This window comes from Mercenaria mercenaria, chromosome 12 (assembly GCF_021730395.1).
Source record: "Mercenaria mercenaria strain notata chromosome 12, MADL_Memer_1, whole genome shotgun sequence".
In the NCBI taxonomy this organism is placed as follows: Eukaryota; Metazoa; Mollusca; class Bivalvia; order Venerida; family Veneridae; genus Mercenaria; species Mercenaria mercenaria.
Window position 1 is genome coordinate 45,124,273 of NC_069372.1, and position 18,904 is coordinate 45,143,176.

At 34.5% G+C, this 18,904-nt stretch overlaps 1 protein-coding gene across 1 annotated transcript in view; it reads right to left on the minus strand.

Moving 5' to 3' along the window:
- LOC128547360 (complement C1q and tumor necrosis factor-related protein 9A-like) overlaps positions 1-14,958 on the minus strand; it is a 30,024-nt gene extending 15,066 nt beyond the window's left edge. The window contains exons 1-2 of the mRNA XM_053519931.1: positions 14,600-14,958; positions 12,256-12,342 (exon numbers count right to left, since the gene is read on the minus strand). Of these exons, the coding sequence (XP_053375906.1) occupies positions 12,256-12,342; positions 14,600-14,906 (394 nt within the window). The 5' untranslated portion in view covers positions 14,907-14,958. The remainder of the gene's footprint in view (positions 1-12,255; positions 12,343-14,599) is intronic.
- Between the last annotated feature and the right edge of the window lie 3,946 nt (positions 14,959-18,904).

The window sequence follows — 18,904 nt, forward strand, 5'->3', positions numbered from 1 at the left end:
AACCTAATCGTTATGAAACTTGGTCAAAATGTTCGTCCTGATGATTTCTAGGTCAAGTTTGAAACTGGGTTATTTTGAGTCAAAATCTAGGTCAGTAGGGCGGATCAATGGAAAAGTTTGTGACCATCCTAGAGACCACATTTGTGACCCAATCTTTAGTAAACTTGGTTAGAATGTTAGACTTGACGATCTCTAAGTAAAGACTGAAACTTGGTCATGTTGAGTTAAAAAAATAGGTCAGTAGGTCAGATCAAAGGAAAAGCTCTTGAACACCCTAGAGACGACATTTGTAATCCAGTCTTTATGAAACTTTGTCAGAATGTTAATTCTTGATAAACTATAGGTCAAGTTTGAAACTGGGTTATGGGGGGTGAAAAACTAGGTCAGCAGGTCAGATCAAATGAAAAGCTTGTGAACACTCTAGAGATCACATTTGAAAACTAATCTTTATGAACCTTGGTCAAAATCTTAGTCTTGATGATTTCTAGGTCAAGTTTGAGACTGGGCCATGTTGGGTCAAAAACTAGGTCAGTAGGGCAGGTCAAAGGAAAAGCTTGGGAACACTCTAGAGACAACATTTATGACCCAATCTTTATGAAACTTGGTCAGAATGTTAGTCTTGATGGACTCGAGGAGAAGTTCGAAACTGGATTATGTTGGGTCAAAAACTAGGTCAGTAGGTCAGATCAATGGAAAAGCTTTATGAAACTTTGCCAGAATGTTTGTCTTGATGATTTCTAGGTTAAGGTCGAAACTGGGTCATATGTTGGCTTATAAACTCGGTCACCTTGTCAAATCATAGGAAAAGCTAGTGAACATTCTAGAAGCCACCGTTGTGACCCTATATTTATGAAACTTAGTCAGAGAAGTTGGCTTGATAATTTCTAGCTGAAATTTGAATCTGGGTTATGTTGGGTCAAAAACTTGGTCACCTGATCAAATCAAAGGAAAAGCTTGTGAACACTTTAGAGACTACATTTGTGATTCAATCTTTATAAAACTGGGTCAGAATGTTTGTCTTAATCATTTTCTTGAAACAGTTTGAAACGTGGTCATTTGGAGTGAAAAGCTAGGTCAGTAGGTCAGATCAAATGAAAAGCACTCTAGGGATCACATTTGTGAACTAATCTTTATGAACCTTGGTCAAAAGTTTAGTCTTGATGATTTCTAGGTCAAGTTTGAATCTGGGTTATGTGGGATCAGAAACAAGGTCACTAGGCCAGATCAAAGGAAAATCTTTTCAACACTCTAGAGACCACAATTTAAGTTTGAAACTCATGATAATTAGTCAGAATGTTTGTTTTGATAATCTATAGGTCAGGTTCGAATCTTGGTCATGTGGGGTCAAAAACTAGGTCACCCGGTCAAATCAAATGAAAAGCTTGTGAACACTCTTGACGCCACAGTTGTAACCAAATCTTTATGAAATTTAGTCAGAATGTTTGTCTTGATGATCTTTAGGTCAAGTTCAACTCATGGTCATGTGGGGTCAACAAACTAGGTCAGTAGGCCAGATCAACTCTGATGAGCGATATATAGGGCCATCATGGCCCTGTTGTTTAATTACGAGATATTTTATGACATGTATAGGCAGAAAAGGGCAATATGCGTGTGTGCGCGCGCCTGCCCGTCCATCCGTCTGTCAGACCACGAGTCTTTTGGCCCAAATGCAGTGGGTGGTCAGGGTCTGTGGCTCGCTATCCTACCTAATTATATAATGCAATTGGATGCTTCAGAATCGTTTACATACCGTATTCCGTGTTGGTTTTACAGACATATACTCCCATAAAATACAGAATAAAAAACCGAAAGTAAACATTGGGTCCCTGGTATGTCACGCAAGAAATTACATGCGAAAGTCACGCGAAAGAAATGTGTCCTGATGACTTCACAAAGTCGATGAGGTGAGACAGGAGGGCACTATAGGTTTACCACCGTCCGTCTTCGGCCTATATCAAGAATTTATGTGTAGGCATAGGTAGAATGTTTTCTGTACAATGTGTCCATATTCCAAGAAAAAAATATCACAGTTTTGAACTACGATCAATTTTAGTCGTACTATGTTTGATAAGACGGGACCCTGTGTCTTTTAATTATGCGCTACCTAATGTGAACCGACCCTATTTTTGACAACTGTTCTCTAAGTGTGACCTTAACATTGGAGCTAAGGAACTGGTATTGTGCGCGACACATCGTCTCATGATGGTGAACATTTGTGCCAAGTTATTTTAGAATCCCTTAATCCTTAAAAAAGTTATGGCACGGACACGAAAAATGGACGCTTTTTCACCGTTGACCTCTTAAGTAAAGAGAAAAGAAAAAGAAAAGGACGAATATTAACTAAATATTGGCTATGTGTGTGTGAAGTTTGAGGGAGGTAAGTGTAATAATATTCTAGTATTTGCAGGCCCAAATATATGATGACACAGTCCGACACACATACACACAGACCGGACAGACACATACAAATAGACCAGACAGACAGACCGTATGGGGACTCCTATATACCCCACTTCTTCAAACTTCGTTTGCGGATATAATTATTAAGAAACACTACAGGAGTAAGGGAAAAATCGATATTTAATAGATAAGTCAGTTGCTAACATGCATACTAGTACTGTCTTTTTTACGTTTATAAACATTTTTGAAGTTTCATTAATAAATTTATTTAATTTTACCAGACATGTATCGTTTCTTTATCCACGAAACAAGGAGATCTATATGTTTGTCTGTTTCGGGTTTAACGCAGTTTTTCAACAGTATTTCAGGTATGTAACGGCGGACAGTTACCTGGAGTCTGTACCAGTACAAACCTGCTCTCCGCAAGTAACTGCCAACTTCCCTAAATGAATCAGAGGTGGAGGACGAATGATTTCAGACACAATTTCTTTTATCAAATCGTCACGGCGAACATAAGCCCTGCCCTGGGCCCGTGATCCGTAGATCTGCGCTCTCCCTTTTGAGTTAAGCAGGTGGGCGGGGTTTATATGTAGATCATTCTTCAAGCAAGAAAATATTTACTTTTGACGCCGACAATGTGCAATTTCTGGACAAAATCAGAGATCAATCAAGTTGTTTGTTATAATTTTACCTGTAAGACAAAAATGAATGAGAATTTTGCTTGTTCGTTTGCATTAAATTCCGTGGATTGACTCAACCACGAAATCCACGAAAATTAGTCTCCAACGAACATTAATGATTTCATAGTAGTTTTTTCCAACCTTTAGCGGTCAGCTTATATTTTTTTTAATGCTCGCAGCAGGAAGAACAGTCCGATGAAAAACTAGTTGTATGTAACCGCATGGATTACAACATGAGTCACCGCAGCCAATTACGCCACCTTGCATTAATGACAATTACAGCACAGCTGTCACAACTAGTGTCATCGCCAAAGGACGGTAAACATTTTTACAGTTTACAGTGTGAAAACTACAGGAAGGATCATACTCTGGTGAGTAATACAAATGATGTAATTGCATGACCAACAGCATATTTACTTGACGCCGGGTAATGATGTATCATTATTGGTTTCTTTACAATTTATATATACTTACCAAAGGAGACGTACTTTAGATTACTGATAAGCCATATTAGGAGAAAGTGACTATATATATGTAGAATAAAACAGTCTTTCATTGAATTCATTCTGAAATATGAACATTTTGTTTGATTGAATATTGGCTTTCTTCTACTATTATTTCTGTGATTATATTTATGTATATAATATTCATGTATGATGTTACTTTTACATCAAACTTTGTTTTCCAATTTTGCAATCGATCATTATCCTCTTAAAGCTAAGAAGAGAAATATTATCATAATTTTTTTTATCTTTTAAAAAAATGAAATGATACATTCGTTGGTTGATATAATGCACTATACCGGCTGAGTTATAGTGTTACCATAGCAATATAGTGTTACCTTAGCAACAGCTAAAACATATTTTATTAACAAAATTATAAAAGTTGGATTTGTGTTGAATCTGCCTGAAGTTTATAATTGAAGGTCGTTTATTAATTCTATTTAAATGGATTAGTATATTCATTGATTTGTTAGTTTAAAACACTTACACTCAGTATGCACAATTTGTACTACATTAAGAAAAAATATATTTTGACTAATTATTATTTTAAATGTTCAAAACTAATACATTATATTTTAGTTTTTATATATACAATGGTAAGTTTCTTATTATAAAAGAAACTATCAAACATTGATTTATGCATTATAGAAAGAAGACATTTTACCATTTGTTACCATAGCAACAGATTAAAATCAATATTTTGCACCGGATATTTTGCTATTTTTAAGTATTACCGTATAAAGTAACTCTTGGTGTAGATGAATGTAACTTAAGCTTGTTTTATATTTACATTTACCAGACTATATAACATTCTTCAGGCACAAATAAGAGACTTTAAGATGAATGAGTTTTTAAATTTTGATATATGTCGCTAAAATCGACATATATCCTTTAAAAATTAAGATTTAACAGTCAAACTTCGGATTCTGACTCCAGAAACATAGTGCTATCAGCCAAAAATCTAATGGCCTGACATGGCTCTATATAGGCCAATCTTTTTCTTTAAAATTTCCAGTATGTTCGTTTGTGAGGTAAAAAAATATATATGAAAACGAATCTTTGAAAGCATATAATCACGCAACAAAGAACATAATGGCAGACTCGTTTTGATTGAGTCTGTTCATGAAGGGTAATAAAATGTACAATACCCCTCACGACCCCTAGCACCGGCTAAATTTTATGTATATTAGTGTATTGTTCTATTTTGGCACATCAGGCGCTTATTGAAATAGATTTTCAGTTAGTGAAATATAGGCAGTTGTTGGGATGTGAATACACGTAATTACATTAAGTTAATTATTACGCATTCGAACTCTTGCCTATATCTTTTGCCGGACATTTTTATTACTTCTTAATATATCGAACATTTTTTGTATTAATTATTCATAACGTTGAAAATGGAACTTCTTTCTTGATAACTTTATAGTGTGATATTGTTTCTGATTATATGAAATACCATACTAATTTCGTGCAGTTTCAGGACTGATTTTATTGAACAGATTCAATAAAGGAATATTATGCTCACCCAAATAATGTAAGTTTATTTGAATTGTTCAGAACTGAAACTACACTCATATACAAATAACGGTATACAAAAGGTTAACAATATATGTAACTGCCACCCCTAACATGAAGCTGAAACGACGCTTTACCAGAAAACAAAATAAACAAAAACAAAAGAACAACAACATCATGTTTTATGCTCATCTGTTGATTAAGACCATTTGAGGTCAAACCAAAAATTGTTTTTCACAAAAAAAGCATGTCTCCAACAATTTACCACGCAGAAACTGCAAAATGACACAAATTAAGGGCCATTACTCCAGGGAAAATCACTGAAACATAAAATTCCAAGTATATATACGACTAGGCTTGGCAGAGGTAACTCCTGAGAAGCTTGGTGGAATTCCAACCAGTGGAATTGGTGAAGTTGCCCAGATCAGAGAACTTGACGAATCAAGAGTTATAACTCTGCTTAAAATAATGTAATCAGAAAATGATATTCACAACTACGTTTCACACTAATCGCTCGTGAGGTTTTGTGAAATTTAGCCTTACTGTAAACAGCAAGCAGTATAACCATTGTAAATCAATGGCCATAACTCTGCTGACAATAACTGAACCGGAACATGCCGATGATATGTAGGGTCTTTAACTAAGCTTGGCACTGATAACTCCAGTAAGTTTGAGTGGAAAAGTGCCCAATTGTATTGGAGAAGTTGCCAAAATATGATAAAATGTGACATATCAAAGGCAATAACTCCCCTTAAAAACACTGAACCGGAACTTGCCGATAATATGAATATTAAGACTTTGCACTGATCACTCCTATCAAGTTCGATTGAAATCTGCGTATTATATAAGAGAAGTGGCGAAAACACCATAAAATAAGGCGAATCAAGTGTCATAACTCTGCTGAAAAAACAGCAGATCGGAACTTGCGCACGATATGCACAACTAATCTTTGCAATGAGCTCTATTGTGAAGTTTTGATGGTGTCGGAGCAGTTGCCTGGACTAGGTAAAATACAACAAATTAAGGGTCATAACTCCACTGAAAATCACTGAACCGGAACATGCCGATATTATGCCCAATGAGGCTTGACATCGATCATTCCTGTAAGTAATGGTGAAAATCAGCCCAACGATATAAAAGAAGTAGCCAAAACATCATGCAATTTGACGAATCCCTAGACATAACAAAGTTGAAAATCATAGAACCAGAAAATGCCGATAATATGCACATTGTGGCGTGACACTGATCACTTCTGTAAGGTTTGGTAGAAATCTGCCAAATAGTATAAGGGAGTATAAGGGAAGTGGCCGAAACATAAAATATTTTGATTAAACAAGGGCCATAACTCCGCTAAAATAGTCAAACCGACAAATGCTCATGATATGCACAACTAGGCTTGGCAATGATCACTCTCGTGAAGTTTGATGTAAATCTATTTAGGGGTGTCCAGAGGAGTTGCGTGGACAATCTTTGTGACAGACAGACGGACGGACAGGCAGACGGACAGCACAAAGTCAATATGTCTTCCCCACTATATGTGGGAGACCTAATTACTTGAGGCAAACATCCGTGTAGGCACATCTTGATCTGCACTGTTCGCTATTCAGTCAGTAAATTTTAAGGGAACACCCCTTTGAACGATAAGTGGTATTGGCCAAAATGGATGATGGACCAGTCCATTTTAGGAATTTAGCAGGGAAATGATTAAATTCTGCTCATAATGAGAAAAAGATCTTCCGCAGTTTACTGATACTTTATCTGAATAAAGAAGTGTAAGTAAAGTAATATTAATAAAGTCTGAAAATTCAAATATCCATACAACTTGATAGTCTGTGGTTTTTGATGCTGCTATTTCTAATATAAAGTACATATCCTTTCCGCAGCCTTAACGTACTAAAACGTATTAGCGTCTGATGGCCCTTTCACGCTTCCGTAGAAACAACATTTATTAGCGATTTGATGAAGTTCCAAAATTAGCAATGTAACCTTGGTCCGTTACGGACCCCTGTGGGCCTTCTGTTTATCCAGAGCTCAAATATTTTTATAGATTTAAAGCTGACATGCTGTACTAAAGCCCAGGTAATTTCAATTCGTAATAAAGTGCTGAAAATTGGCTCCCCAATAGCAAAACAAAATGTCCACGCGCATACATTTAGACGGGGTGACCCCTGCGCGTGACCCCTGACTATCTACGAATCAAAATGCGGCTTTCGTTTTCAAGTTTAGCATTTCTACTTTCATTTTATTTACTTCCGGAGATAGCTGAAGGTCGAGTGACGTCATTTTCTGTGTTGTCAAAAACATACATATGCCTGGCGAGATTGCATAGATATGTGCTGGCCGTCCTAGGGTTATTTGAGAAATCATTTCTTATCTAAAAATCAGTGCTTTTTCGACATTTTTTAACAGGTCTGTACGGAAACTAACGTTTGAGACAAAAATGGATAAACTAAAATGCATTTTAGGAAATCTGTATATCCTTTCCGCAGCCTTAACGTACTAAAACGTATTAGCGTCTGATGGCCCTTTCACGCTTCCGTAGAAACAACATTTATTACACGAAACTTATTTTGAAAATATTTTTGAAATGTCTAGTTCTGCAGCTCTCAAATACGGTTATATCTTACACCTGAGGCATATACTGACACTCTCAGACAACATCAAAAATGACATTTTGAGCGATTTGATGAAGTTCCAAAATTAGCAATGTAACCTTGGTCCGTTACGAACCCCTGTGGGCTTTCTGTTTATCCAGAGCTCAAATATTTTTTTCATAGATTAAAAGCTGACATGCTGTACTAAAGCCCAGGTAATTTCAATTCGTAATAAAGTGCTGAAAATTGGCTCCCCAATAGCAAAAAAAAAAAAAAAAGAAGTCCCCGCGCATACATTTAGACGGGGTGACCCCTGTGCGTGACCCCTGACTATCTACGAATCAAAATGCGGCTTTCGTTTTCAAGTTTAGCATTTCTACTTTTATTTTTTATTTACTTCCGGAGATAGCTGAAGGTCGAGTGACGTCATTTTCTGTGTTGTCAAAAACATACATATGCCTGGCGAGATTGCATAAATATGTGCTGGCCGTCCTAAGGATATAAAGTTCATCATGTGAGTCTATTTATTAAGCAGAATTCCACTAAATGTGTTCATTCTATAACTGTCTTGAAATAACCGATAGGCAGAACTATGTCCTATGGTACATTTTACCCATATCTGTTCTCCCGAGTTTACTCTAATTACTGCTCCTACCGAACTACAGGTGTAGGTGTCTTTTTCGTAATTTGCTGCTGCCGCAACAACCTTCCCAGCCAGTGACAAGCCAACTAAAGTATATTTTCCACTACGTGCACAAACATGGACAGTGAACTGGTACAATCCTCCGACAGGCGCAGTGAAGATCCCTGTAGACGTGTCGTATCCAGAACCCTCATTTGTAATGATTTTATCAAATACGATGATCTCGCCAGTCACATCAAGGACCAGATCAATCACGTGGTGTGCATAGAATGCGACGGAAGGCCGTGCTATGTCCTCTGCATATGAAATTATAACATTTATGTTATAACCATGTGGTTTACCTATATAATAGTTTACTGATATCTAAGTTGGTATAGTACGTAAATAGGATGAAGCAGTTAGAAAATGTACTTTGTATTTTTTTAAAGCCTACATTTAATTTTGGTATCCTGTTAAGGTTGAATTTACTTCCTATATAAAGTTGTTTTTGTTTCTTGGTTATATGTGATATCTTTTACTTTTTACCACACATGACCTGACACGATTTTTTTATCATTTAAATTTGAGAAAAATGGGCACATTCGTAAAAATTTAAAAAGATAAATTTGCCGAGTTTTTACATATTCAAGAAATAATATTCTGAGTACAATATCAAAATTTTGAAATCTCTCACTTTCCAGTATTTTTCTTTTTATGAGCTAACCACAACGGACGATAAAAGGTGACGTCAAGCGAAAACGAATACCGCGCAAATTAAGCACCTAACTGTATCGTACAGCATGATCACATACAATTCGTGCGTGTATTATATACTGTCATATATGTGCTTTTCTTCTCTTGGTTTTTATATGTTGAATTATTAAATTATTTGTTACATATGTATATTTATGATAATAGTGTCATAAAACGGTCTTGTTTAATCTGTCAAAATGCAAGTTTTAAAGAAATTCATTGGATTATTATTATTATTATTTTACGAAAAAGGAAACTTTTATGAAAATCAGTCAACAAAGTACAGTCAAACCCATGCTTAAAGACCACCTCTGAACAGGGACCACATGGCCGAAAAGACCGCTTGTTTTGTTTCCGTTATTAACATTTACACTATATTCTAACCTGTGAATAAAGAACACTTTTCAATAAAGACACACTTTTGTTTCTTTTTATTGTGGTATTTAAAGACAGGTTTGTCTTTATGTTAAAACATGATTAAAAAAGATACCACCACGTTACAGTCAAAAACAAATAAATGGTGATTCAGACAAAAATAAGAAAAGCATACTTTATAACTTGGAAAATGTAATTATAAAGAAAACGTACATTGGCGTAGTAGCAGGGTGGGTGGGGCAGGCAAGGGCCTACAGTAAAGGCAAGAAAGTTGTTGATGATAAAATGATAAAAATGACGTGAAATTTTATCTGACGAAATAAAAAACGACTCGTCTCCGTTGTATTTATCAAATATTGTCCCCAATGATGTCGGTGACATATCTGCATACAGTTTCAGAAATTCTAATGATTCCAGAACCTTACCTGCAACACACAATTTTTCTACACCCCCTTTTCGATACGAAACCCCTTGATTACAGAAACTCTTCGTGTTTTAAAACTAAACCTAAAATCTTAAACATGCAGATTTACATGTAACTAGCAACTCTTATTATTAACTTTACTGGACCGATTTCATTCTTATTTACTTTTTATTTTATTTTCATTTCATTTTATTATACGAAAGTAACTTCAACCTTAACAGGATATAAAAGTCTTTTTGGTTTTTTAATTACAGTGTCTCCTTGAAACAAAATGCTTCAGTTGGTTTACATGTACTATGCCCCAACGATAACTTGATATTTGCAAACATGACTATAAATAGATTAAAATGGAACATAGGGAATTCAACATTTTTCAAACATGTTACAATCTAAATATTTCTAGATTTAGCACCAATTACAAATTAGCTCAGTGGTAAAGCATACTGACCATGTTCAGCAGATCTTTTGCCGTGTGGGTTCGAAACTCAGCATGGACATTTCATTTTTATTTCACTCTTGCATAGCAATTAATATTCCTTCATGAGCTCTGTGACAACATGACCGAAAGGTATCTAAAGGCGATATGGCGGATCAGAATAGTTTATTAAATATCTAAGATTACCGGTATATTGATTAAATGAATGCACTTAAGCCATGCAAATAATGAACATACTATTGTGTTATATAAAGACATATATACAAATACAAACCATCAAAGAAAGAAACAAAAATACGCAAGCAAAAATGTAAACGAATAGGAAAAACAAAAAAAAATCTGAAAAAAAAAATCCTCTTGAGGATTCGAACCCACAAAACGATTTCCTTATATCAAATTGGTGTCTGCATTTTACCCAACTGAACTATGTTGCCATATTATAGTAGATATTCAAAATGAAAGAAATACTAATATTTGCTTGTCAAGTAATGTGCAAGCATTATGAATTGTTATTTCATCAGTTATCATGAATTAGACTCGTCCTCGCGTTTCGGCGGGAATCACGTTATCATTGGGGATTAGTATTTATAATATATCTATTATATTCTGTAAAAGTACGACATGAACAGACTAAAAAATGTCTCCCCGTACTTGGACCCAGTGTCGTTATATTTCCGACGGTTATTTTGGATCACGGAGAACATTAAATATTTCTAAATAATACAGTTCTCCTTAAGGTAGTTCTTCACGTTTGGATCAATATTTATCTACAATTCAGAATTTTATTAAACTTTATTTTTTCAAAAGCTCAAATATACTATCAAAGTTCGGTAAATAAGGCAAATAAAGACGATAGCGTCGTGTGCTAGACTGTTATGAAAGTTTTGAACCTCATGCAAGTTTTCATAATGAGAGTCTCATAATGGGAAAATCACAATTTGAAACAGAAAATAATCTACAATATAGATTTTAATGAAATTTCTCATAACTGTAAATTAACATATCTTTCACTTGATTAAATATAATGTACAGGTCCTTTTGCTTGTTTTTGAGATATTTCCTCATCATTTCAAGTGATTACTGTATCAGTAAACGGAACGCTCCATACAAATATATGACATATACAATCAAAATGAAATGTCCAGTACTATCCATGAAAATGTGAAAATATGGTATATGCATATCGTCATATCATTTGTAAGAAAGAAATTACCTTTGAGGACAGTAAGAACGTTTCTTTGATTCTCCATGTCGTTCGTGAAATTCGTTCGTAGTTCATCAAATAAATTCTTGAAGAATTCTGTAATCATAATTATTTCAAAGTGATAAATCACCATTACTTATATTAAACTTTATTATAATATTTTCAATTATATTACTAAAAAGAATATGGGTCAATTCCTTCAGTAAAATATTGACCTGATTTTATGATTTTGTTAACATTTATACAGACATAACTAAGATATCTTGAACATTTGATCAGAAACAAACAAAAAGAATGACAACCAATTTAAAACTGGTCAATATAATTTGAAAAATGAAAGTAAATCGGTCTGAAAAATGTCTTGTTTTCTGGCATTTTTCACTTTTCACATATTCTGGTAGTAATATGGTCACGGAACACAACGGTTTATTGCATATGGATTTTGTTTAACGTCACTCCGATATAATTATATATCATATGGCGTCTTTCCAGCAGAATATTCCAGGTGCCCCTTCGTGCACTAATTCCTGCACTGGTGGATACCTGGATAAAGCCACAAACCTAGGTGTGTGACTTCCTTACATGAACCACTCAGCCACAAATCCCCATCCCCTCAATACAAAGCGTTAAGTCATTATTTGAAATTGCATGTTCTATTGTCTTTTATAAAACTTAAGATAAAATAGTTTGATAGGCTGTGAAAATATGGTACATACATATCATCATATCATTCATAACAGAAACCTTACCTTGGCGGTCAGTAATAGTGTTTCTTTGATTTTCCGTGTCGCTCGTGAAATTTGTTCGCAGTTCTTCAAACAAATTCTTGAAGAGTTCTGTAACCAAAAGAAAAATGTAGTTTTGTTAAATATGTTTTGTGTGGCAGTAAAGCCATTTGAACGGTTAAATATTATTGATCTTTTTATCATTTTATTACCAATTATCATAGAAACTCCCTACTGTACGAGTCGCTTAATCCGTAACAGGGTTTCCGTGAACTGCGGTTTTTGCAATATCCAGATGTAGACTATACATCATTCGAGAGGTCTCCGAGGATGGTAGTAAGCTCATTTCGAACTTTCAAAACACATTCATTAAAGTAAACTGTATGGCCAAAATGTATTGATCCCAGTGTAAAATCACACTTTCGAAAACAATATTTGAGCCGCACCATGATATAACCAACATAGTGCATTTGCGACCAGCATGGACCCAGACCAGCCTCCGCATCCGCGCAGTCTGGTCAGGATCCATAGTGTTCGCTAACGGTTTCTCTAATTAAATAGGGTTTGAAAGCGAACAGTATGTATCCTGACCAGACTGCGCGGATGCGCAGACTGTTCTGGATCCATGCTGGTCGAAAATGCACTATGTTGGTTTTCTCATTACGTGATTTTAGCAGTTTATCCTTACAGTTTTATAACAACCCATTCACAAATAAATTCGAAGAAACATTGAATTAGAAATTGCTGAAATTTACAATGGAAGAACAAAATCGTTTTTGATGTCATGATCAGTTCAAAACCGGTAAAAATATTTTGACAGTTTAAGGAGTTCCTAGTTCCTTAAAATGATATAGTTAAACCTGCTTAATAGACCACCTGTATTAAACAAAAACCTGTTTTATAAGACCATTAATTTTAGGTCCTTCTATAGGACATTTCAAATATATTGAACCTGTATTAAAAGACCACCTGTCTTATGAAACCATATTTTTGCTCTCCCTTAAGTGGTTTCTTAAAACAGTTTTCACTGTATATCAATGAATTATCAATGGCATTGTAATATAATTAAAATAAATCAGGTGGAACACTTGTTACGGAAAAGTGGATCAAATAGTAGCGAAGAATATATCAAAATTTATACATTTACATGAACATAACTGAAATATCCTAAATATAATAAGAATCTTACAAAAAGTATAAAGTCATGATTGCAATTTAAAAAAAAAAGCTTCGTGTCAAAATAAAAAAAGAAATAGAAAATACCCGATCAAAATGGATTTCCAACAACAAAATTTAAACTGGTCAATATATAATATAAAGTTCAAAAAGTTCTATTGCACCATTTCAGTTATTTCACATTTTGTAAAATATTAATATTTTCAACAAGTATCCAAAAATAAATAAACGAAGTTCCCTGTCACGGAAAACACCGTACTGAAAAATATATTGTTTTCCATCTTATAGAAAGGTGATCAATCTACAAAAGCAGCCTGATAAATATGATATTTTTCACTGTTTTGTAGGAACATAAAGGTCATTTACATAAAGTTAGATCCTTATTTGAAATTGAATCAGGAAATTTAAGATGAAAATATTTCCAGTTTCACATTTCCGTTCGGTAGGTTTCGGGATTTTTAAAATAATCTAAATCAAAGTGCCCGTTTAAGAACTGTCTGTATCTTAAAGCTGCTCGCCCTCAGCTTGGTCGAAAATATTCAATTTCACAAAAGCAACATTTTTATAACAAGAATGTAAAATGAAAAGGCATGATCAACAAAATAAGCGAAAATCTACGTAACGTTCTGAGAAAATGGCTTATGAAAACAGGTTTACGGATTCACCGCTCTATATGGCTATATTGGAAAAATAATAAACCATTTGCAACGCTTTACTTTTTCCTACATAACCATATAGTGCTGTGAATCCGTAAACCTTTCTGCGGGCGAACAGCTTTAAGAGTTAATGTAATAATAAAAGTATGTCAATATATCATAGTTACGCAACCAAGATAGACAAAGGGCGGAAATAATTAATTTATAACGAATGTCTGCTGAACATTATTGTAATTGCAAATCTTTGACAAAAAAAAATATGTACTTATATTTCATTATGCGTTGTATGCCTACTATACTTATAATAATGCTAAAACCAAGTGCAGAAACACAAATTGTAAAAGCACGTCGGGCATAAAATCTAGCATATATTAAGGGCTAATTGCAAATAAGTTTTTAACATTGCCATTGTGTAAGCAGTCGTTATGTTCGCAGATCTTTGGCATATTATATTTTTTGCGTGAGTAATTAAATTAAGATATACTTAAAAAGCTTCATGAACGCGTGTTCCATGGCATAAAACAAAAGTACATTACCCTCTTTCTTCTCTAAATCCTTAGTTTTCGCAATCATCTCTTCCGTGATATTATTTCTCAAGTCTTCAAATCTGTCGTTGATATCGGCAACTTTCTTCTTTATTTCGTTTAAAGTGTTCAAAACAGAATCTTGAGTTTTCACTATTTCACTTTCCATTGTTTCTACCTTAATTTCTTGTCTAATAATTTTTTCTAAAAGCTTTTCTTCATAATCAAATTTTGAACATACTGGTTCTGTAGCCAAAGAAACATTGATCCTATTTATAAGAAACAAAAGAACAAACGCATTAGTAGCAGAGTGCAACATTTTGCCTTAGACTTCTGAAGAACACTTAGTTTATATAATTCTGGTTCCGTTTTCAGAGGTCTCTGTATTTATACCTTGCCCAGTTACGTGATCGTTTAAACATGAGGGTCATTCAAAAAGTAGCTGGGCTATTTTGCTGGTGTTTTTATTCCCCTTTTCCCGGTGACTTCCATCTAGTCCTTTTCTTATTTGTTCAAGTTGCAATGTTGCTCAAAATGAGAAATATTCGTCTAACGAAATAAGAGAAGTTTCGGAAGTATCAAATGTGATCCTTTAAACAAACTTAATAAGGAAAGTTTCTATGGAAAATTACTGTTTTCATTAATTTTATACTTTTATATATTTATTTAAAGAAATTAAAGGGCTAGGAATTTTTGTTAAATCCTAATATTTCATTAGCATATACTAATGATTCTAGATAGCTTTTCTCAATTACTTCTTTATAACAACAAAAAAGCTGTATAAAAATCCCTTTTCATTTCCTTTCAAGCAAATTAGCTTCTTTGTTTAAAAAAGTCACTATAATCGCTTCAAGGCCAATTTTGCAACATCCCACATTCTACATTTTAGTTCATAAAGGCAAATTTTAATTTGTTTATTTTGGACTACGTTTACGTTGTAAACCATTCTAACGCAAAGGTGTTATCAAAAGAATATCATGTTCAGAGATCAGTCTTAATTGGGTCATTAAAATAAATCATGGTTTTCATCAAAGATCGTGTTAGATTTAAATGATTTTTATTTTGATTTTACAGGCATATTATTTTCATAGGTCTTGATCTGCTGTCTGTTTGTAATGATGGACATGCATGTCATAAGTTGTTCGGATTTTTTTTTTGTTCTGAGTCGAAAGAGGGTGTTTAAATATTATTGCTGCCTTGTGAATGTGTTTTGCCTTCAAATGGCACCTTTTTATCCTGAATCCAAACCCTAATCAAAATAGCAATGGAGTTGCCTGCTGGCTAAGGGCAATATAATGTTGGTAATTGATAAACATACGGTCATTTTTGCGAAACCCTCACACACATAACCACAACAACATGCACATTACGTGCAAAGACTGAAATATGTCAAGAGCATTTTTTCTCTTATTGTAGCACACTTATACTTATAATATATGTTGGTCTTTGATTTAATTGTGTTTCCATTAAGTTTCAAGTAGAAAGCTTTAATTCAAGAGAAAAAATTAAGAACACAGTCTAGACACTGGGCGTTTTACTCACAAACAATTACACCAGGTTTGATTAAAAGATGACTATCTCGGTTGATTTAGTACTTTCTTCGATCACGATCTTAAGTTTCTAAATAATTTTGTTAAATGATTATATGCTACCGTCGTTATATGCGTTGAAAAATTACAGAGAAAATTGCCCAACCCCGTTACACCAACCCAACCGCTTATCATTTAACGAGTTTATCAATGATATTTTTGAAAACAAGATATTATGACATATAGACAGATAAAGGGTAACATGCGTGTGTGCGTGCACCTGCCCGTTTACCCGTCCGTTTAATATTTGTTGTCATACATTGGGAAAATACTATATGTTTGCCTCAGTGAGATGAATTTTTGTGGGCATGACCCTTGCCCAACCCCTCAGCCAAGTGTGACATTGACTTTGCACATGGAGATCTTACGTTTGCTCGCAAGAATCCATCTAACTGTGTAAAGCATAAAGTATTTTCCAAATGTACGACCAAATTATAATCTGGACAAAAATTAACCGGAAAGACGGACGCATGCACGCACGCACGTTCGCACGCACGCACGTATGCATATTGTCCTGTATCTTTATCACCTGACAATCTTTATTATTTAAAAGTTACACATCGTGTCATTGATTGGCCCACTAATGGATTGAAGGATGGGAATTGGGGGTCAGGGGAATGGGGTGAGAGTAGTAAAACTTCGTTGGAGTCTGACAAATATATCGTACCTGTTCATAACTATTGCCATCTTTTATCTCCAATCTAATTAAAAGACGACGTTTGGCGGGGCGACGTGCGGTGGGCGACATTCAGCGGGACGATGTTTTGCTGGGTGGGGGATGTTGTGCCGAGCCGACGATTGTCGAGCCGATCTTCGGCGGGGTGACATTTCAGGGAGTGCTATAACGACGAGTATAAGAGTACATTGTAAATAACTTGAAAAAAAGATATAATAAAAGAATGTTCCGACACTGGAATCTATTATAAAGCACATTTGAATGTCTTTGATTTAAGTAGATCAAGGTTTACAGGATATCTGATATCAGGTCGATAACTATTTCTAAGAATTCATTCTGCACCACTGATATACTAAGAACATTCATAAATATCTTTTGATCACAGTTAATTCATAATTACCCTTGTTTGTTTGATTTTACAGGTGTACTTTTCATATAAAAAATGCGATGCGTTCAGTAAATCACGTCTAAATAAGAAATAAGATAAAGTTTTAAAACATCCATAATCATAGAAATGGTAAAGGTTTAACTAGCGCTCTATGTAGGTACGTTTTTATACGTTGTATACATTTTTGACTTGTGTTACATTATAACTAGATTAATTGATAACTGCAATCCAACTGACCAAACAAATGTTTTCTAGCTAAATTACATAAGCTAACCTGGTGCGAAAACTTACCTCCAGTCATTTTGATGCCCTGTTTTGTGCCAAAACCACCCTCGCCTTTTTCTTTTTGTCATTTTAAGGTGTCTTTTGTGCTAGTGTTACAGAGACGTGTAGAACGATGCATCTATGTTATCTGATTCTCACATAAACAAAACAGAAAAAAACCAGTTTGGTGACTCAAACAGTAGATAATGTAATATTCATGTCCTCAGTACGTATTGAATAAGCAAGCGTGTTTGTTTGTGTCAGTCTTTGTAAGTCTATTTATAGCCTCCACTGTTAACCCATATGGGCGACTCCTCCAGGAAACTGTAAGTAATGTTAGTGTGAGAGTAGTTGCATGATACAGAAGATGCTCCAATTCCAGGAGCTTACCTGGTTCTTTAGCATGCTAGTGTTAAGCACCCATACACAGGACATTTATCCCAATGTTAGTCATTTTTAGCAGGTCTGCACAATGATGTACATACGATGATAATATTCAATGCAATAAATATAAAAATAAATCTACTGATTGACGAAATTTGAAATTACAGATGGAAAAGACGTGCTTTTCTACTCATATTCTCGGCAAAATGTCATAAATGAATCGAAACCGCTATCAAAATAGCAAAGGCGAAACTGGGTAAAGGCAATATAAAATTTTTGTACTTGAGGAATATCCGATACTTCCTACGATCTTTTCCCACACCGAACAAATACCAGATTTACATTAATTTACGTGCAAAAACTACAAGATGTTAAAAACCTCTTATCTCTTACTGTATTACATTCAGAGCATTTGTTAGTTTTTGCTTTAATTATGTTTCCATTCAGTTTCAAGTTCAAATTAAAACTTTAAAGAAACAGTCTAGACAATGGGCGTTTTATCACGAACACTTACACCAGACTTGGTCTAGTATTTTTATTTAGGAAGTAGTATACCATAAAGTTTGAATGTGTGCATGTCCAAACTGAAGTTAATGTGAGAATTTGCGACAATAATTACGACAACTAAATGTGTTTGTATATATATTCTTATGGACAATAGTATGAACCTGACTCCGATCCGATGCTAAATGGTTAAATAATGCCGATATATAAATAAATTACCACAGAAACGCTACACACCACTGTTGCGTTTAAATGACGCCATGACGTTTCGTATCAGTAACCGTAAAATCAATTGCTTTTATCTTCAAAATACGCGAGTTTAAACTTTTTTTATTTCAGCTATTTAAACAGTCATTATTTGCCGAAATGTTTTTCACGAGTCTTCCGTTTTGATTAACAATTGGGACTGAAAAAGGACGGTTTGACTACAAAATGTGCACGAGCAACTCATTTACCGGGTTTGCAACCTTATTCCCTATTACTTTTTATCAATCCTTTTCCCATAAGCAGGA